Genomic DNA, 23,167 nt, shown 5'->3' on the forward strand with positions numbered 1-23,167 from the left:
TTTAGGTCTTTTATTTTATCCTCTATAATCTAATAATTTAAAAAAAATCCCTAGTCCTAGGGAGCATTTGTTAATTGTGGATCATAAGGTCCCAGGTTCAAGCAAACAATAATTTTATTTAGTTTTCTCTATAAAAGGGAAGAAAATAAATTAGGAGAGAGCCTTAATAGCCCAGTGGATTTGTCATCTACCTCCAATTCCGGAGGGTGTAGGTTCGAAGCCGGTCAGGGGCAGGCACCACCAAATTTTCAGTTTGTGCATTTTAAGATTTTCGTAATTATCTGCGTGTGTGAAGTCTGCCAATTCGCATGGGGCTAGCGTGGTGGACTATTGGCCTAACCCCTCTCATTCTGAGAGGAGACTCGAGCTCAGCAGTAAGCTGAATATGGGTTGATAATGATGAATGATAGGATTAGAGAAAAACTAAAAATCTAGATCAGTAATGCCATTTCTAGGTAAGTCTATAGTCTGGCAAGTTCGTTGGTAACACTCCCATGATATGCGGACGACAGAGGGAAAGACTGCGCGGGTGTGAAATCGTGCGTGCGGGGAAGTGACGTGCATCATCCGTGGGGTTTTCATTCATCGCTACACGCGCGGAATATCGGGAGTGTTACGAACGAAGTTGCCAAGCTATAGTCGAGGTCGACAATAAAAACAACGATTTGGAATGGCAAACAATCAGTACATTTATTTAATATACATATACAAAATAATGCGTTACATTTATCTTCACTACCTACTAACTTAAATTACTTAACTATTTACTATTATGTAGGTAACAAAAACACTTTAGGTACTCGGTGTCTAGTATTATAATAAAATAAAATATCGTTTAAAAAATTGTATTATTTTGTGGACGATTAAAAACAAAACTACCTACATTTATGATAACTTGCGCTTATTTTTTTTTATTTAGTTGGTTGTTCTGTTTTTTTTTTTTCGGAACACTATAACCAAGATGTCGTGTCCTCTATATTGTTGTACTCATAACCCATATGTTATTTGCTCGCAATAGCTATATGTACAAATATTAATAATAATACTGTTCTCAAAGAAAATAATTTAGTGGATACTTTCGTAGATATTCCATAACATAAATAAATACAAGAATTTTTTCCACATTAGCAACCTAGTAGGAATGTGTTTCTTTTACTATTTTTTAAGAGTGTGCAATATGTAATTTGGTGGTTACAAATGGTTCTGGATCTCAGAATCTGGAAAAGTTATGAGCCTGATATTTGGGTAAATGATATTTCAAAGTGTTACTTCGTTTCGACTATACAAAATACACAATTTGTAAAACTTTTCTCAGTAGTTTATTTTTTTGAAAAATACATGTTTTGCTCACATTTTGCTTTCAATCTCAGGAAAAGCAAACTTATTTTCTTAAATTTTTGTTTTGTTTAGAAATTAGGTATAAATCTTGAATATGGCCATTTTGTTTTTCGTTATGTTGTTTAATTTACTTGCAATTAGGTAAAAATGGTTTTGGCGCTCACGTCATAAAATTTGCGTCGCGCGTCAATCGCTCCGTGCTTTTCACTCACGTGAAAGTCATAATTCGGCGTCTCGTTTGCGCTTCGAATTTTATCCATATCGTACCGACGCGCTGCGCGCTCTTAAGCAGTTACGGAAAAATATGAACATCCAGAGGTTTCATTGGTATTATGATTTTCTGTGATTGCTAATAAATGGAAAAAAGCATTAAATGTTTGTGAGACTTATGATAGGTACAAAGAGTCCAATTGCTCAGAGATAGCGTTTCTGACAGGTCTTGATCGAATGGGAGATGTAACTTCGAACTGGCGTACAAGGTTATTGAACTGCGCTGTTTCAAGGTTATGCCAACTGTTTGTCTTTGTAGTGATGAGACAAAATAACGAGGCAATTGTAATTGAATGTTTCTTCCATTCGATCACGACCTGTCTGAAACGCAATTTCTGAGCGGCCGGACTTTAGTTAAATACATTATATACAAGTACTTTTTAGTAAGTAAAAAACTGAAATAAATGACATATGGCATTACTAAATTGGAACTTATCAAAATATTTACTAGTCTAATAAATCGATTTTATTATAAATAACATACATCCCGCGGTTCCACCCGCGTAGTTCTCTTTCCAATTAGAATACAGGGATAAAATATACCATTTGCTACTCAATAAATTAGTAGCATTCTAAAGACAAAATAATTTTAAACAGCTTTTGAGTTAAATCATAACAAACAGAAAAGGAGAATTTGCTTAATTTAATTACGGTCATATTGATGTTTGACAATGACATCTCATTGATTGACATTGACAGTCCGCATTTACAAAGACAACTGACAATAAGTGAAATGCGCATCAGAGAGGATACATAAATCACTACGACCAGTGTGAAAATAATGGAATCAGGTTATTTTTCTTTTTTTTAATATTCTTTACAAGTTAGCCTTTGACTACAATCTCACCTGATGGTAAATGATGATGCAATCTAAGATGGACGCGGGCTAACTTGTTAGGAGGAGGATGGAAATCACACCCCTTTCGTATTTGTCGGTAGGGTGGTAACTAGCCACGGCTAAAGCCTCCCATCAGCCAGACCTGGCCCAATTAAGAAAACCTCAATCGGTCCAGCCGGGGATCGAACCCAGGACCTCCGTCCGTAAAAATTGTTGGCGAATATTATTTCGGCTAAAAAAAATTCTAACCTAGAGAAAAATTGGTGTGGATTTTCATCCTCCTCCTAACAAGTTAGCCCGTTTCCATCTTAGACTGCATCATCACTTACCATCAGGTGAGATTGTAGCCAAGGGCTAACTTGTAAAGAACAAAAAAAAAAACAGGTAAAATTAGCTGATTTCATTATTTTCACACCGATCGTAGTGATTTATTTATTTTTCCTTTGTTTCGCATTTTACTGGTTGACAGTTGTCTTTGCAAACGCGGGCTGTCAATGTCAATCAATGAATGAGATCTCATTGTCAAACATCAATATGACCGTAATTAATAAATATATATATATATACAAATTTTTAAGTAGGTACATTTTTCATCTCCGTATCGTCCTGAAAATCCCAAATTCGTACAACTTTACCTCTATAAATTTAAATATTACAGTGTCGTTTTATAAGTCACTAATCTAGCTAGCCAACTAGTCATATGAGTGATCAGTATGATATTGCCTATAGTGGAGAGCGCCTGAATAGAGAACACGGTCGCAACGAAGTCGTACAACAGTTTGGGCGAGAACACCGTCCACACAAACAGATGGTGCCTGAATATTGTCGCTATGACGCAGTATACGACGAGCTGGTACACTCTTTGCAGTGCAAATATGTTTATAACTCGCCATACTGATTGTAAGTACCTGGAAACAAATTATTCATTTTAGAGTATTCAATAAAATCTATTTTTCATAGATCATAGAAATATGCCTATGATAGAGATCATACGAAAGATTTTATTTGTAGATCAGGCTCGGCACGAAAAAATTGCGAGAAAATAAAATAGTTTAGTTCAATATTCAATGATTTATTTTAATTGAAAATTAAATGTACAAAGTCTACAATTTTGGATATTAAGGGAGATGCTTTTACCCGGTATCATAATTTCCGACTACTGTGAAGATTAATAATGAGTATGTGAGGTAAACGTGGGAGATAACAGTTTAAAAAACTCCTTTCGTTAGTGAATCCATTCGTTGTAGTTTTCTTCACTTATTATTTTTTTCGTAAGTAGGTAAGTATTTAAGTAAATGCGTCTGGACTTTGATGGTAACAGATTGAAAATTCCATCCATCTCCAAATTAGGATCAAAATTCTCACTAGATGAAGACAACAATAACAATTAATGTTGAAAAATTTGTAAGTTACGGTCACAAATTTACAATTATTTTCTGAAAAAAATCAAGTGTGTATTATTTACACCAATTGTTTTTTTAAATTCTCGCTTTTTAATTTTATTTTTTTCACATGAGAAAAAGACAAAGGTATTACACCGTAAAGGATGTCCCATGTCTTCAAATCTCGCTCTATTCGCAACTCAATAAAAATTAGATAAAAAAATGAACGCATTCCACAGACAAGAACGCTGCATTTCATTCCGATTTAAAGTTTTTTATTTATTATTCAAAACAATCAGGGCCCTTATTTATAATGATTCTATTTTCGAATAAAACCTCCTCCGTTTTATAGTAGGCTAGTACTTGGCTAGTACTCGTAACAAACTAGAATTAAAAAAACAAAACTACTTTAGCCGCTAGAGGCTGAAATGCTTGTTTAGCCCCGCTGTGGAGTGGTAATGACAATGTTTTTGAGCAAGAGTAGTGAAAAAGTAATTTAAATTTAGGACGAACATAGAAATTAAAAAAAAAATTGCTCACGGTTTGCTTACTTTAACTGTGCATACGATTAAAGTAAAACTTTTTTCACAAATAAAATAATACATGAAAGAGAAACTTATAAGTTAGTAGCGCCATCTCTAGTGTCGGGATTGTTTTACTCCACAAGCTACTCATAGTTATAGTGATTTTCAGTTAAGAAGGGTACGGTGACGTTTGGGATTTGACGTTACTAGTGATATAGTAAAAAATGGAATGAAAGAAAAAATCGATCTTATCGAGATCATTTATAATGAAGTAAAATTATTCTTTTTGGTAACGGTAAATTAAAAATGTATTATTTTAAATTTACGTATTAAGTAAATATAAGTTAGGTTTTTATGTATTTATTTATTAACGATTTCCAGGCCTTTATAATAAGTATACGGTGAAGGAAAACATCGTGAGGAAACCTGCATACCAGAGAATTTCTTAATTCTCTGCGTGTGTGAAGTCTGCCAATCCGCATTGGGCCAGCGTGGTGGACTATTGGCCTAACCCCTCTCATTCTGAGAGGAGACTCGAGCTCAGCAGTGAGCCGTATATGGGTTGATAACGTACGTACATAAATTTATCCAGGTTTACGATGTTTAATTAATAAATAATCTTACTTTGAAATGTAGTTTTGATAAACAATTGTGTCATATAAAAATACAATTCACTATGTAGATAAATATCGTAATTGACAAAATGCTATAATTTATTCCTTCGATTTATTTTATTTAAACGCTTTTAACGAATATATTGCTGTTAGACGTCACGAGGCTCTTCTCTAACTCTGAGAGGGCGGTACCCCTCAAGCAATTACAACGTTATCCGCCATACATTTTATCGTAAAATAATACGATACTTCATATGCGTGACACATGACAGCATCTGTCACCGTACCCTTCCTATCTGAAAAACATTAAAGTTCACAATTACGCCGTTAAAAGACTAAACGCATTCCAGCTTACACCCCAGGGCAAGCGTTAAAGCAGTTTTACTTCTAAGAAGAAGAAAATCGTGGGTCATACTGGGTCCACGAGGCGGCGGGCGCGGCGGCCAGCGCGCAGAACAGCCGCGCGCCGGCGAGCGCGGGCCCCGCGTACGCGTGGAGCCCCATGCGCAGCGCCACTGGGAACTCGCTGTACTCGCGGAGCCCCACGTAGCCGGAGCCCAGGTCCACGGACGCCAGGCTGTTGGAGTTACCCTACGAGACACAAACGAATATTGAATAAACCTTATTGCTTGGGTCATAAGGTTCACAATAGGCTACTCGCCTGCTGTACAAAACTAAGAAGATTTTTTGCATACAGGCAGTTTAGATGCCTTGAAACTCTAATCACATTTTTATTTGTGAAAATAACCTCGTAATTGTAATATTTTTATAAAACAAAATTGTATTTTTATCACGTCACCGCAAACGCCAATCATAAACTGTAACGTCATTCGCTACAAGGCATCGGCTTTGTGATTGGCGCTTGCGATGACGTGATATAATCACATCACTGCAAACGCCGTTATCTCTATGAATGACGTCACTTGCTAATGTGTTGTGTTTCGGCGGCAAAAATATTACCTACGTAGATATTTTTTCATATAAATTAAATTTTTTACTAGTTATTATTAACGGGACAAAATAAAATATACCTCATAATACATCCATAATTCAGTTTAAACACTGTTTACAAAAGCGGCAAGTAGCCTATTGCGCTCTACTATATCATTATGGAACTTTGTTCTTAAAATATAGTTATAAAAGATGATTGTTGGCGCAACGAACGTGATAGATTATTTTATAAAGTAGTGAAAATAAATATAGTTGAAAGTTGAGCTGATAAGCTGATTGATAATATGTGTATGATTCATTGTGAAATTAGACCTATGAGATAATTATTACATTAATTAAATATTATTTAATATTTAGATAGTATTTTTGTATTAAATAATAAAGTTTAAATGAAAATACAAACAGTTATGTTACATGACGAATTTCAAAGTTTAGGTGACCAAATATGACGTCACGTGTTCTATTTAAATTGAAATTCAAATATCATTACGTAGAACATAATAAGTCATTTACATTTATTATTATTATTTTTGTGTTTTATATTCTTAATTATACTGTTTCGATAATTCTTCATATATTATTTAAAGTAAAACTTAGAATATAAATCTGACATTATTGTAATTAAAAAGTAAATAGAAGTAATAGTTGTCATTATAAAAGTCATTGGAATATGGTAACACTGGTAGGAACTACTAAGAATGATTCTACGTAATGAGGAATAACCTGGCATAGACACGGAGCGTCGGGATACGCGGTATCAAGTAATCTGTGGTCAGTTTGAGCAGATGGCGTGTGATTGGTCTATTGCAAACAAATGCAGAAGGAATATTAGCCAATAGGCGTTTTGAAAAGGATGTTTATGTTTTTGCTGGATGACGAAATGGCGTCTTGGCCGGTGTGATGAGAAAAAATATCAAATATTGTTGTTGTTATGGTGTCTTCCTGTGTTTCTGAGGCTGTTTTATGAAAGCTAAGTATTTTATACATAATATCTTTGTGGGAAACTGTATTGTATTATGTTGTATTGTTGTAACGATAAGTTATAACATCCGAATATTACTTATGTGAAATTAGATATATTTGCAACGACATTATATAGTACCTACTTACGTCGTTGTATATTTGTATTGTAATAATGGTTAATGTTATTTTGATTTGTCTTGAAGTTAAGACGTTAATGAACTATCATATTTCATGGTATTAATTATCATTTATATTGTATTTGTAATTAACCAATATTTTAAAAGAGCATTTGTTGAGTTTCTTGCCGTTCTTCTCAACAAGAGACTGCACTTTCCGAACTGGCGGTAGAGTCACTAAAATTAAACGTAATATTGTTCAAGTAAAGAAATAAATGATTAATTTGGTCACGATTCTATTTTATTTTATTTAAAATACCTTGACACTCAGTAAAACTTAAATAACATTTAATATACTTATCTTAATGAAATTAAATTGAATTAAGGATACTTATCTTAATAAAGTTAGTCAATTAGTTCAGCATAGTTTATTTAAATTTTCATTCAATGATATTATTGGCCATTTCTAAAATGATTTATATCAGGTTAATTACACTACACCCCCCCCGCACTAGTAAGCGCAGTGTTGGCCGACCCCCCACCAGGTGGACTGACGACATCAAGCGAGTCGCAGGGATTCGCTGGATACAGGCGGCTCAGTATCGTGATGTTTGGAAGTCCCTACAAAAGGCCTATGTCCTGCAGTGGACGTCCATCGGCTGATATGATGATGATGATGATGATGAATTACACTACGTGATAAAGTATGTATTAAACTACAACGCCTATCAATTAATCAAATTGGTTCTGTATAAAAATACTAAATTGACGGACTTACCCGACTGACGATCTTAGCCGAACCGATCTAACAATAGATATTTATGATAATAAATTATAATTCTGTTCCAATATTATTATTTTGTAAAAAAAATCATTATTAGTTAGACCAATAAATAAATAAATTTCATAAACGCAACGTTACGTGGGCTGCGATTGGTCAACGTAGAAGAACGTTGTCCATAGAAGAAAATGTCACATCAATATATAACTGTCAAATTATTAATGTCTTTGTATACTTTATTACGCAATAAAACTAATGCACCCATTTTGAATATCACGAAACATTTTTATTTGTCTCCAAAAAAGCGCAAAGTTTTGGAACGAACAAATATACCACACGAATCTGATTTAGTACGAGTTACGAGAAATAAATCACGCAACATTCTCAACCTCAACGTTCATAAGTGAAGAGGTTCTGGAGAATAAAGGAAACGATCTGTTGATTATTTGTCTTCAAAAAAGCGCTAAGTCTTGGAAAATCTCACAATGATCTTACCTGATAAAAGTAAAACAGCACACCAATCCACAAATGCACCAAAGCTTGACTCATCACATCAACCACCTCCGTCCTCCTCGACCTTGAATCCAAAAGCTTGTGGTCCAAGCATTTGCTGGTCAACACACACGTGAAGTATACACTCGGCACCATGATTACATTATGGGGTCTCATCAGCAAAACGATTATCAACATCAAATCATTATACATTATATGGGAAAGAGATGTCGCAAGACTGAGTTTCACCTCCTCAATATTCCACGGTTCATCCATTTCGTCATAGAAATGATCCTCGCTTTTCGCTTTTGGTTTCGTATACGCAAACTTCGGCTTGAGACCACATTGTGCGAACATCCCAACGTAAATTGCCAATTCGAAAAGAACTTGGAAAGTCAAAATACCCCAGAATACGTCGACTATGTTGACAGGGTCGTAGGATTTGAGGAACGTGTATCGCGTCTGTAGCGCGCTTGTCGCGATGCGGTAGAGGAATACGCAGCCGGTCGCCGCTACGGTTAATGCGGAATGTATTTGCATGAAGTTGTTCATGTGTCGTACGTTCCATAGGCACACGCCTAGAGTTAGGACGGTCCCTGAAAAAAAAAATACAATTTTTTGGAGAAGCTTCAAAAGTGAATTTAAAAAATAAGAAAACAAATGTCGAACAAACGTAAACGTAAAATAAATCAAATTGTAACCAAAATAAGACCCTAGAATGGAAGAGAATAACCTTGAGTGGAGTCACGCACATGTAAATGTTGTGTATAGGGTTAAAGGATCCTTTGACAGTTAACAAACACTCCCCTTTTCCACTCAAGTCACTCTCCCCGCCTATCCCAAGTAACCCAGAAAGAATTACACAACAAGAAATATGACAGGCTCGAACGCAACGAACATTACCGCCCACCGATCGCTACCCCTCTCTAAATCCCTACTCTTTACGAAAACAAGCTGCGCCACCTAGCGTCGGCACGAGATAACACGAGATCGAGCGACGTCATATCCGTCTCAGACATCTTTTTCCTACTACAGCCCTACCCGATGTGTTGTTTAATAAACAAACAAATTAAAAATGAGGGTATAAATCGCTAGTCATTTCACACCTAATAATAATTATAATTACTTGAGTCTTAAATCAATCTAGAGGTCGGTACATACCAATCACAAGATGTGCTTCTAAGTAGAAGGAGTTCTCGGGTGCATTCAACCAATCCGCTGTGTCCGGCAGAAACAGCCAACGGTCACCGGTCTGGTTCATTGTTCGCAAATACCTGCAAATTAGTATAGTAGGAACATAGATTTATAACACATAGATAGTGTGTAGTCGCAGAATTCGTAAGCAGTTTTATGTGCTCCGAAATAGGATCTCTTGACGCACCGCTACGTTACGATAAATTAGCTCTTACGCTTACATAGTTGCAGAAGTGGCATACGTTTGGAGTGGAAATTAGGTGTAGCGGGTCTATAGGTTATTAGTCTAAGAGTAGGAAGTTTACTTTTGTGTTTCCCACAAGTTCTTTTAGGTATGGTATTAAGTATTTCTTTTATTACCTTTGCTGTAATCCCACGAGAACGGGAAATACTCGGATAAAACTTAATTGCAAGATGTGAAATGAAGTTTTAGCCATAATATTGAAATGAAGGCCAAAAAGTATTAATTTACTTTACTAAATTATTTTGACTTTTGTTTTTGAACAAAACAAAAGTCAAAGTCGTAGGTCATTACAAGTTTAAACTTAATTAACAACTTTTCGCGTTTTACCCGAGTATTTCCCGTTCTCCTGGGATTACAAAAAAATAAAATATAGTCTCTGTTACTGACTGGTATCTTTCCATTCAAAGAATTTTTAAAATAGATTCAGTAGTTTCGGAGCTTATTCGCTACAAAAAAACAAATATTTTCTCTTTATAATATAAGTGTAGATTAAACTAAAGTTTCAAAATAGACACTCACCTATGTAAAGCGATCAGCAGCACCCACTGAGGCACAATGCTAACACCAACTGAGCTCATCCTATTCTCTAAATCCAATTTATCTTGAAACTCAGTAGCACCAGACCATTTCTTAGTAAAATACATCACTACCACAACAATCGTCCGAACCAATACGAAAAACATGAGAGTATTCCAGAAGAAATACCACGTCATGTGCTCTTCTTCTATGAAACTTGTCCCAAAAAATGACCAAGCATGAAATAAAGTGCCAATGATTAATAAATAGTCTATAGCATTTAGTTCCCTTAAGGCAGACAAATCTTTGGTTCGTTCTATTGCTGCTTTTATTATGAAATACGCTGCGGCTATACCAAGAGATGCAGCAATGAAACAAATCGTCCAAAAGGGGTTGAAAGAACAAAATCGGCTTTTAGTCTCCGATATGAAACAGGATATGAGTAAAGTTGTGGAAACCAGAAAGAATATGACGGCAAAAGCAACTATGGTGCTAGCTTGGGATCTGTGTTGGCGTACAACGCTCGTATTTCTTTGCGGGTCTTGTTGAAATGAGAATAGTGTTACGCATAGAAGTGCTCCAGTTAGCTGAAAAGAAAAACATATTTTCAAGTATTAACATATATTCGTATCCAAAGATTCACTGTTTAAGAATTTAGTTGAATTGGCTTTGCTTGTTAATGTAAATAGGGTGTTAAAACATTTACTTTACGATCTATGAATTATTTTACGTTTACCCATTGTTTAAAAAATAATAAGAGTTTCGATGAATTTCAGATAACAACCAGTTTTCATTTTCTCTTAATCTTATCTTTCATCAGTACCCAATCTTTAAGAATAAAATAAGAATTCGTAGAATCATTGCCAAAATATATACTATCAATACAATTTTTCAAAGACAAACTTGGTCTGATTGTATCACAGAAATGGAGGAGAGACTGTAATCGTACCGAGAAAAAACTGCAAGAATCTTATTACTGTTATGTTAGCAAGAATCTTATTACTAAAAACTACTTAAAAAATATCATTTTCCAATTTAACAGCATATTTAATTACCAAATAATGAAGGTATATGTCGAGTGGAGCCGATTTGTTATTATTTGTCAAACGTATAGAATAACTTTTGGGATTAGATTTAATACAAATCTATAATTGGTTGCTGGGATAATTAGCGGTACATAAACATGAGGCCTACGTTGATTGATACTAGTCGACAAGCCACATGTCATGTAAATTTTCTTTCTACAAACGCTAACGCTTCGAAAACTAACAAAATGTATGGGAATGACAGATCTGATCGACATCTTGATCACGTGACGTGTCAATAGTAAATGTCATTCCCACACATTTGTTAATTTTCGAAGCTTCAACGTTTATAGAAAGAGGATCGACCTGCCATGGCTACAGGCTATGTGAGGCGCTGCTCTATTTATTAACCGACTTTCAAAAAGAAGGAGGTTTTATGTTCGGCTGTATGTTTTTTTTTATAGGCAATAAATTTCCATTTACCATTACATGAACCATATGTTTTGTCAGTCAATTATTACTATAACAAGTACTTACAATATAAAGCATAAAAATGGCGATTCCTATGGCAAACAAGTCAAAGTCCGTGGTAGTTTCCGTGTGGTACTTGGCCAAGTCTTCCAGAGACTCGTCATAGAACTCTTTGGCAATTTTGGCCGCGCTTTGCTGTCCAGTCGTTAGAAAGTGCGCGAATTGTACCTCGGCGCGTTTGAATTGTTGGAAGAATTCTGTAAAGGAGGAACTTCTTGATTCTCTTTCTTAAAGCCTATTTTAACCGTCCACCACAGGGCTAGACCTCTCTGTTTATAGGTGAGGGGATTTTAGGCTTGTAGCAGGCGTTCAATCTTTACTATTCTATCCGCATTGTTCTCCAATGAGAATAGTAAAGATTGAATGTGGTCTTTCAAAGCACGGAGGTTTAACCACAATCATCCTAACTCCAGACAGAGAACTTTAACTTGAACAATTCGTAGAAGAAATGCTTTCATAGGCCAACCCAGGATCTCGTAATCTCAAGCTACATAGGCAAATCCCTAGCCTAGGAGCCTATTTAGCCACTTTTGACTTAAGAAGTAGTAAGAAGTAGAAGAAGTACTTTGAAGTAAGAAGATACGCACGTTACAGGTGCAAGGAAAAATGGAAGCTGGAAGAGCATTCCATAATTTCGCAGCGTGAATCAAGCGCTGCAAATTTATGGAATGCTCTTCCAAATTATGGAATGCGAAATTATGTAACGAAGAAACAAAATGCTTTGCAAACTGACATGCTTTGTAAAAGGCTCTGTAGCCCGCGCAGGCCGGGGGGCGTCTAGCGATAAATGAAAAACCCACGACTAATACACCTCAGTTTCCCGCAAGCACGATTTCCCAACCCACGCAGTCTTTCCCTCGTCACCCGCATATTATGGGAGTGTCATCAACGAACTTGAACTATAACAACTCGAGGCGAGGCGTTGAGGGTCGGTTCCGGGTGTCTCTAATAAGCTGCGACCTTCACACTGAATGACTATTATGGAACTTACCAGTGTCCGCAGGCGGCGACTGCTGGGCGTTGTGCGCAGCAAGCACGTGCAGCAGGTAGAGGTGTTGTTGCACGTCAGAAGGCATCAACGAAGGCAGTATCCTGCCGGTACTATCGCCTGGTATGGGCGCGTTCAGTAGCCACGCTATAGTGGGCGCTACGTCTACTTGGGCGACGGTTGGACCTGGGCCTGATCTACAAACGTACATGGGTTTGTTTTAACTTGCCCCGTTAAGAGTGTGCAATATGTAATTTGGTGGTTACAAATGGTTCTGGATCTCAGATTCTGGAAAAGTTAGGAGCCTGATATTTGGTTAAATGATATTTCAAAGTGTTAGCTTCGACTATACAAAATACACAATTTGTAAAACTTTTCTAGATAGTTTATTTTTTTGAAAAATACATGTTTTGCTTACATTTTGCTTTCAATCTCAGGAAAAGAAAAACTTATTTTCTTAAATTTTTGTTTTGTATAGAAAATTAGGTATATATCTTGAACATGGCCATTTTGTTTTTCGTTATGTTTTTTAATTTACTTGCAATTAGGTAAAAATGGTTTTGGCGCTCACGTCATAAAATTTGCGTCGCGCGTCAATCGCTCCGTGCTTTTCACTCACGTGAAAGTCATAATTCGGCGTCTCGCTTGCGCTTCGAATTTTATCCGTATCGTACCGACGTGCTGCGCGCTCTTAACATAAATCTATACTAATTTTCTATTATAAAGCAAAAGGTCACAAAATATCAAAAATCTTTGGACATACAAAGATGAAATTCAGCAGAGAGGTTTATAGTAGACATCCGGCATTTAAACATACGGCAATCAAAGACACTGGACATTTTTAAAAATGCCGTAAAGACTCATTATTTATTTAATATTTTATTTAATACACTTTATTTGTACACCACAAAAATAAAAGAAAACAAGCAAAACAGAAACACAAGAAAAAGTAGAATACAAAAGGCGGCCTTATCGCTTAGTAGCGATCTCTTCCAGGCAACCTTAGGCTTAGGAACTTATTAGGACAACTGTAGGTGGTGTGTACGTAATAATATTGTACATATACATACATACAAATAACTACACACTAATACATAAACCATAATACACAAATTATATAATAATTATAAATATCATAAAATAAACTAGTATATAAATATATCATTATGTCGTATGATAAATATTCTAATAAAATAAAATATGTAACTAGTGACTAAGATAATATGTCTTAACGGATTTTTTAAACATATCAAGGGATTTGGATTTCCGAATGTCGACTGGGAGTGCATTCCATAGCTTAACAGCACGAACAACAAATGAACACTTATAAAATTTACTCCTATGGAAAGGCATACACAGAGTAAGAGCACGACATGTTCTTAGCTCTGATTGCACTCCCAGAAATGTGAATTTCTCCTTAAGATAAGGAGGATATTTTGGATTAAAGAGCACACAGTACAGAAGAGAAAGTACATGCAGATCCCGGCGACGGCGAATAGGAAGCCACTTGAGTTTCTGACGAAATTCAGATATATGGTCATATTTGCGAAGGCTAAATATAAACCGAATTGCAACATTTTGAAGTCGCTCAAGTTTATTAAGATAGTCCTCAGTCAAACTGGGATAGCTTGCGTCCGCATAATCGAGAACAGAGAGTAGGAGAGAATTTGCTAACATAACTTTGGTAGGAATTGGAAGAAGAGAACGTAGGTGTCGTAACGAACTCAACGTCGCAAACGTCCTCCTACTCAACTCCTTGATATGCATGCACCACGATAATTCCTTGTCCATAACAACTCCAAGGTTTTTAACCGAATCACAATACGGTATCATGACACCGTTGTAAATAATAGGTGGTACGTCGCCCCAAACAACTCTTGAGATTAGACTAGGACTGCCAATAATAATTGTTTTTGATTTAATAGGGTTAACCTTAAGCCCATACTGTTTGCTCCATACTGAAATTGCATTTAGATCTTTATTAATAGCAGACACAGCAGAGCCAAGGTTCTCAAGAGTTGACAAGCGATATATTTGCACATCATCTGCATACATATGGTAGAGAGAAGTGAAACATTGAGTGATAGAATTAATGAATATGGAAAAGAGTAAAGGAGATAACACGCCACCCTGAGGTACCCCGGCCGAAACATCACACCAAGATGAGAAAGAATCGTGAACGCGAATACGCTGTTTACGGCCATTGAGGTAACTCCGAAACCAGTCAACCACCGATGGAGATATGTTAAGCGAGCATAATAAACCCAACAAAATGTCATAGTCAACAGTGTTAAAAGCATTACTAAAATCTAGCAGAACTAAGACTGTGAGTTGTCTATTATCCATCGCCCAGCGGATATCATCAGTAACTTTTGCTAAAGCTGTGACCGTACTATGACCAGGGCGAAAACCGGATTGAAAGGGACTTAGAATGGAATGCTTACTAAGAAAAAGACTCAACTGTCGGAAAACCAATTTTTCAAGGACTTTTGACAGAAAAGGCAAAATTGAAATAGGTCGAAAGTCTGAGAAGGAATTAGGGGTAATTTTTTTAGGTAATGGAATAATTTGAGCACTCTTCCATGCCTCAGGAAATTTACTGGAGTGGATGGAATAATTTAGGATATGGGTATCTGGTGCAGTAAAGACGATCTGTATATATTATTTCTCTTCAATATAATGTATTTATTAGTATATTTTGTGTATATTTTATGTATTTTATTCTTATTGTCGTAATATTGTTTATGTATTAGGATGTAAATTATTTGTATGTATGTGTATTACTAATACTATGGTTATTTTTGTTTTACGCCACCTGCTGATGTCCTTAAGTTTTCCTAAACCGAACACAGGCTTTTTATCTAAGAAAAAAGGCGATGTCCCCGCGGTATTTGTAAAAAACAGAATTTCACGAGACAGATGTCCGTTAGTTCTGTACATGAAGGTACATCATGGGCGTAGCGAGGTACGGGCAGGGGGGCAGCAGCTCCCCCCCCCCCCCCCTTAGCAGTGCGGTCGGTTACTTAAAAAAGAATCGTTTCAGCTGAAAACCGGGCGAAACTGAGGCTGAATTCGGTTTCAGCTTCGGCCGAATACTCTATTAAAGTATAGCGCCCCCCCCCCCCCTAAATACAATCCAGGCTACGCCCATGCTATATAATATGAAGACACTTTACTTACGGATGAGGGCACACAAAGTTGTCGCTCTTGACCACCACCAGCGGCACCAACACCTCAGCAGCGCTAGCCCCGCCGTGCCCGCCCGCGTCCCTCATCCCGTGGTCTCCACAGATTATCAATATCCCTGATCTATGCTGAAAAATACATCTATCCTAAAAATATCGAATATCCTAAAAATATCGAAATGCCTATCCTCTGTATCAAGTAACGTCTAGCGAGGCAGGTCTTATACAATAATTGGTCTGAATCTGGCGCTAACATGGCATCAAGTGAAGATAAATAGACAAAATACTGACCAACGGCAGTGTTGTCCCTGTCCCATCTCTTTCGTACCAATATATAACCAAACCAATAAATAGTTTGACAAATTTGTTAATGACACTCCCATGATATGCGGGCGACGGGAGGGGAAGAACCGTGCGGATATGAAGTCATGCACGCGGGGTAGTGGTAAGGACTGCGTGGGTGTGTAGAAGTCCGCGCGGGGCATCGCTACACCCCTCCCGGCCCCCGAGGACCATCGAGAGTGTAACGAACGAATTTGCCATGCTATAGAAACGTCAAGCGTACATAAATAAAGGTTTTACTTAAAAAAAAAAATTATTTACCCATGTCCTCATGCCTGTGTATATTTTCTTGACCACATCATCCATTTCCAATAGTTTGGGCTTAATTTTGGCACTTCTAGCACCTTCCAGGTGCCCGATGTGGTCCAAGCCCAAATAGTGAAGCACCAAGAAGTCGAACGAAGGCTTCTTGTTCTCATCCGGTGCAAGCACTTTGTCTAGATGTCTGGTCACGTTGTTATCTACCTGAAAAAAAGAAATATTCTAATATGATTATTTGAACTGATCTTGGATAATTATTATTGTTGCTTGTTAGTAAATTCAGACTTGGAAAACTATTGTGCCTTAGACTCCTTAATGGGACCTCAGCGGCGTCACCGGGTGTTTTGGGCAAGCGCAGAAGCACTACCTGATGGTGACCGAAGGCAGAAGCGGAAGATGTGGCCGGAACGACTCTCTAAGAGCGTATCCTCTGAGACAATAAAATAACATTCTAGTCTATACATAAAAAAAACAAAATGCTCTTTTTATAGCTCCGTACTCACAAGATACCCTTTTAGTTTCGTTATGTCCGTCTGTCTGTCCATGGCAGTGTAGCGTCCCATCGACTTGCCCGCTGTCCCCGCGCACAGCTGGCGAATGTATGAATGAGGTAGTGCCATCCGAGTCGTTCCACAGGCCGGGGAAGAGCCTCAGCCACGTGTCGTCACCGTACATGACGGCGCGGCGTCCCCTAGACTTAGCCGCTGGCAAATGTGTCACGCTCCCCGACATAATCTCTATACGCATCCAAATGTATCAAACCTCAGTATAATCTGTGACGAAGAAGGAAGTAGTGCCATCCGAGTCGTTCCACATGCCGGGGAAGAGCCTCAGCCACGTGTCGTCACCATACATGACAGCGCGGCGTCCCCTCGACTTGGCCGCTCGCAGCACGCTGTCCCCGCGAACTGCCGGCGCGCCGAAGTTAAGCGCTACGTCGGCGAACGTTGACACGCTGCCCGTCATCATGGCCTGGATAGACAACCATTATAAATAAAAAAATAAATACATTTGGATTTAGGCAATCTATCACTATCTAGCCCACAGAAAAGACAACGCTAAAAGCTAGTGCTTTCAGCAATAGAAGTAGCAAGGGGGCGTGGCCCGCGTACACCCGAGTGTGCGGAACATCTCAAGCGAGTCCACGCATGTACTAGCAGTCTTGTTTTGTTCTGTGACAAAAGGAATAAATAATATTCAACTCTAAAGTAAGGGTGACATATTTCATTTTTCACTAAATATTAAACAGCCATTTAGGCCACGCCCCAGGTACGCTGGGTTCAATACAAAGAATTGGCACTTTATAAATCTAGTTACCTCTTATATCTGTGATCTAGCTTCAAAGCATGCATACATATAAGTACTATAAGATAGAATTCATACATTTATATATGCGAACTGTCTACCAAAGAAAAGGAAATTCATAAAGCCTGATACAAACTCCAGTTTCTCATATATCTAGATTACAGTACAGTATTGAGTCTTAACTTCTAAACCCATTTGGATGAAATTTAGTATAGAGATAAATAGTATCTTGTAGCAAAGCAGTACATAGGCTACTTTTTATACCGGTAAAATCCATGATTTTCGGAATTCATAAAAAAAAATATATATTCACGAGCTCTTCCGCTTAATATTGTTTTCGAATTACGCGAGTATATAATTCGAAAACCACAGAAGCATAAAATTTTCGTGTTTCTGAACATTATGAGGCAGGCATGTCATGCTAATTGATAATAAGCAATTACCAATGCAATCAATCGATTACATTTAATAGATTGGATTTTACAGGAAATTTTGCAACACAAGTGGGAAGTAAAACTCATATAATTGCATACTGGTTCAATTAAATTAAATCGTGTTAGTTCTACTAAAAAGTATGTTACTGAACAGAATTTGATAATGGTGTCTGTGGGAAATGTTTTTTTTAATACATCTTCGATTTTCTAAAATTAAAATAGAAATTTGCAATAAAATTTGCAAACTGTGACTTCATTTGCATCAAATTAAATTTTTCACAAATCCCGCAGATACAATGGATATTTTCAGGAAATAGCATTCGTTATATTTTATTTACTTCTAGAAATCTAGAGGATGAAAGCATTTGGCCATATCTAAGGTAATAATAGTTAAAGTCAATGATATTAGATGAAAAAAAATATAGGTATATGGTCGAATTGAGAAACCTCCTCTTTTTTTTGAAGCGGGTAAAAAGAGGTAGATAGGTTACATAAACCAATTTCGATGTTTACAACTGGCACACAAAAATTATTTCAACGGCGTTGTCAACGGCGCGATGACAGTGCGGCGACTGAGCTAAGGTTGGCTAATTAGCATAGTTTTATCGTGCCACTTGCGGTCCGCGTATAACTAGACCTACATACCGCTTATAACCACCGATCTATCTCTTTTTTCTTCCAACATTATTGGTTAAAGTTTATAACCATCACCTATTGCAACTTAAGCATCACCTATTGCAACTAAAGCATCACCTATTGCAACTAAAGTATCACCTATTGCAACTAAAGCATGCACAAAACAGTTCATTCAATGACGACGACCTGAGGACGACTTACGTTACCAGATAAGCATCATGTACCTATAGTTAATAAAACAAATAGTTGTCTTTAAACAGGAGGTATACCTTTTGCTACACCAGTAACCATACTGTGAATAAACCTAAGTCTTTTTATGTGACACCGATATAATAAACTAAATGATTGCAACAAATCACAACACCAAAGAAAAAACTTTAATGAAGAAATAAACAATAAATTGTACAATTTGTTTCTAAATAAAGAGATTTAAATAAAGGCTAATTTATCTCTCTAATTTTTTTAATATAAAACAGATCACAGATAGATATGAGAATGAGTTCAGATGCTTAACCATAAACATGTTATAATAGCTTAGGATTATTCTAAGCTATTTGACTGCAAAAATAAGTTTTTTCTTTGGTTGGTGCACCAAACCAAGCAAAGCTGTGATATAATTACAGAAAGTGACACTTGCGAATATATCCCTCCAGAAGTTTATAGTGCGCCTCCACTGTGCTTTCTCCTTTTTCCTTTCCGGTGACTGTGCATAACATAATTAATTAAATATACAGTATTCTGACGTAAAAATGTGAGCCACTACAACTTTCGTAAAGGCAAAATAATATATTGTCGACCAATCGTTATACAGGGTGCTGGGGAGTATTTCCCATAACTCTGGGGTTATATTCTTTAACAAAAATGTGTTCAACACGCACAACGGCCAATCAAATGGCTAAGTGCGGAAACGGCCCAGAATAAAGAAGAAGAAGAAGATGTGTTCTAAAATAAATATTTTCAGAGTAAATAATAAAAGTAAATTGTAAATAGATCTTAAAATGTGTCCCTTATGACGTTTTATTGTTTTACGTATTTAAAATGCAAGGATCTCGTAAAGGCGTGTGTTACATAGATAGTCAGAATTATTTGAATATACTTTGTATGAAAGCATATTTTTTTTTTTTTTTAGTTAAAGAATATTAGTTATGCAATGCGGCTCCTATAAGTGTACTCGTCAACACCCGAGAAATACTCCCGAGCACCCTGTATATCAACAAGTTTTAAATTTAAACATTTTTACTAATGTCTGATTTAGAGGCAATTCTACAAAAAAGTTTTTCTTCGGCCTTGTGATTGTATTTAGCAATATTAAAGAGACATTTGTAGCTCAATACAGTTAAACAGTACAATCTATACATATTTTCTAAGTTTTAATTCCTAAATCAATTAATTATGTAGTGATAATAAATGTAGTAAAAATGATGATTTTGAAAAGAGCAGCTGTTGAGCTTTTTGCCGGCTTATACTCAGAAAACTTGCCTATAGAGTCAATTAAAATACAGAACCCCTCATGTGTGAGTGTGACTCGCATTTGGTCCATAATTTTAATCTATACTAATATTATGAAGGTGAAGATTTTGTTTGTTTGAACGCGCTAATCTCAGGAACTACTGGTCCAATTTAAAAAATTCTTACAGTGTTACATAGCCCATTTATAGAGGAAGGCTATAGGCTATATATCATCCACATATTCCTACGGGAAAGAAAACCACATGGGTGAAACAGCACAGCGTCAGCTAGTTTTAAATAAAGTTTTATAGAACTAATTACCTTAATCCTTGGCATGGTGACTGTAGGTGGTTCTGCCACTGACACATAAATGCATGCTGATTTGTTTTTCAACAACTGTCCAGTAAAGGGCATGTATTCTTCAGTGGCAAAGTCATATCTCAAGCCATCTATAACCATCAGTATTACACTATTCTCGCCTGAATTATATACTTCATGGCCATCAATACTGGAAAGGTCAACAAAATTTTTTATTATGATAAGTGTAATAATAAACAAGCTTAGTTTTATTTTTATTGGATGTGCTACTAAATGAACTATCTTTTGATTGACTTTTGCATTGCTTTTATATAGATTGTGTTGATAAGGATAACAGAAGAAATTTTATCAAGTAAATAGAATAAAACAAGTGGTTTTACATCATTGTAGATGCATAGAAAGAATTTGAACACAGTTTTTCTCTGTACATTCAATTATTAGGATTTTGTTTCTACTTTTCAGAAACATTACTGAATCAGCAGACACCTGAAACTTTATCTATGTATGTGTATGATATACTCTTACTTATCTTTTATTTTCTTGTGACAATCAGAAAAAAATGATTCAGTAGTTTTGGAGATTGATAGTTTCAGCATCAGACAGTTAGAAAAAAAGTATCCCATGTATGATCAAGTCAAAAAAAATAAGATAATTATGATAAGATTGAATGTTTTAGCATACAAGTTTTAGCTTAGAAATAACAAAGATAATTGTAATTTTGTTTAAATGCCCATAGAAATCTAAAGATCATCAAGTGCTTACGACATCATTAGCTCATACCATTTTGTATGGGGCGTTTTTCAGGGATCCGCAGCAGCGCTGCAAATCTGACCCTTTAAATCCCTGTAGCTCCGAAAGTAATGATCGCAGATACCCTGTTACTTATACAAAATTGCTTTACTATTACCATACTTTTAATTTATATACAATTTAAAAAACTGTGATCATCCCTATTTCAGTACCTACACAATTTTTAATTAACTGGACATGGATATTTTTTTTTACTGAAGAGACTCACTAATATTAAATATAATCAAAAATAATGTACTATTGTACTCACCTGACACTATTAATAAAATTTGGAAGGTCATCCATATGACTTATTTTCCCTGAATGGTATTTCAGTGGGAAAAAGCCATACATAAACAAGAACAGTGAACCATAAGCTGCAAACAACAGCCATAGAGCTGTCCATCTATGTTGGATCCAGGATAACATGGCGAAAATAGGTACTTTATTTACTATTTAAGTACTATGTACTATATAAGTACTATTTTTATCAAAGACATTAAATTATTTACTTATTTCTTTGTTTATATTTCATGGACACATCAAATTATTAGCACATTTTTTTTTATCTTATTGTAATCATTTTACAAGACACAACCACTTCACAAAACACATTTAGTCGACCGGACAGTGAAAACTGTTTGGTTAGTATTACAGTCGAGTGTTCCTCCTGCAGTGTGGTCATTTCCTTCGCAATATTCCGGATTCGTAATACATTGTACTTAGTTATTGGCAATTTGGTAATATTATCGGCGATTGGAATCGGATACGCACAGTGAGTCTTGAGATAACGAAATAAACCGGCTGTTAGTGTATTAGGTTAGGAAACAATATGGCACTTGAACATGTAGTCTTTGGTTAGAAACTACAATTTTCTATTAGCTAATTACTTTAATTTAATAGAAGAGAATAATAAATAGCATTTTTGAAAGCAAATCAATAATTAATAATTATTGATTTGCTATAATTACAACTCTCAATTAAAACTATTAATGTCAAAGTCAAACACGTCAACGTCAAATCAAATGTCATTGTCAAATATCAGCCATAGATTATTTTCATCGACAAACATTCGTCTGAGCATGGAAGGCATAAATGGAAAAGCAAAGAGGATACAACTATTATTATTATTATGTATAATATGCGCCAAACTTCGAGTCCACTCTAAACAGGAGGTGTTTAATAAGGCGCAGTATACAAAAACATATTCCAACGGAGTTACGATAGCTGCACAGTTCGGTATGTTGGAATATCAGACTGAACTAGAAGTTCTAGTATTTGTGTTTCCAAAGGTTTTTTAATAGTTTACGGTATATTTTAGGGTTCCGTAGTCCACAAGATGAGACATGTAACGCCGATGCCCTTATTTCCCCACTCTCAACTTTGCAGTTGCACTGCCCTGCTCTCAGCGTAGGTGACGTATTGCAATTTGCAGCAGTCATACCAACTCGTACCTATATAAGTAGCAAATGGCAGAGATTCTACGAGGTATGAAATGACTACTCCGGTGTAAGATTTGGCGGATAAATTACCTATATTTAATGATCTATTTCAATACATTGATTAATAGACCGAATTGACTAAGAATGAACTGTCACAGTCTACGTCACACCACGATTCACGTAGAGAAGTAGGTACGTACTCGTATACCGAAAGGAATTTCGTTGATAATAATGGATCT

At 36.2% G+C, this 23,167-nt stretch overlaps 1 protein-coding gene across 2 annotated transcripts; it reads right to left on the reverse strand.

Annotated features, from left to right (window-relative positions):
• Positions 1-664: 664 nt before the first annotated feature.
• Positions 665-22,473, reverse strand: LOC112042922 (GPI ethanolamine phosphate transferase 2). Of its 2 annotated transcripts, XM_024078126.2 has the most exons (13): positions 21,758-22,473; positions 20,701-20,887; positions 19,568-19,633; positions 17,318-17,527; positions 16,556-16,759; positions 15,948-16,081; positions 12,771-12,964; positions 11,786-11,976; positions 10,227-10,810; positions 9,431-9,543; positions 8,273-8,865; positions 5,382-5,557; positions 665-3,354 (listed from the first exon to the last, which is right to left on the reverse strand). In XM_024078126.2, exons 1-13 carry the CDS (start codon positions 21,913-21,915, stop codon positions 3,099-3,101), a joined length of 3,066 nt encoding a protein of 1,021 aa, XP_023933894.2. In that variant the 5' UTR covers positions 21,916-22,473; the 3' UTR covers positions 665-3,098. The 2 variants fall into 2 exon arrangements, with proteins under 2 accessions (XP_023933894.2, XP_023933896.2); XM_024078128.2 differs by lacking the exon at positions 19,568-19,633.
• Positions 22,474-23,167: the final 694 nt, after the last annotated feature.

This window comes from Bicyclus anynana, chromosome 20 (assembly GCF_947172395.1).
Source record: "Bicyclus anynana chromosome 20, ilBicAnyn1.1, whole genome shotgun sequence".
Classification (NCBI taxonomy): domain Eukaryota; kingdom Metazoa; phylum Arthropoda; class Insecta; order Lepidoptera; family Nymphalidae; genus Bicyclus; species Bicyclus anynana.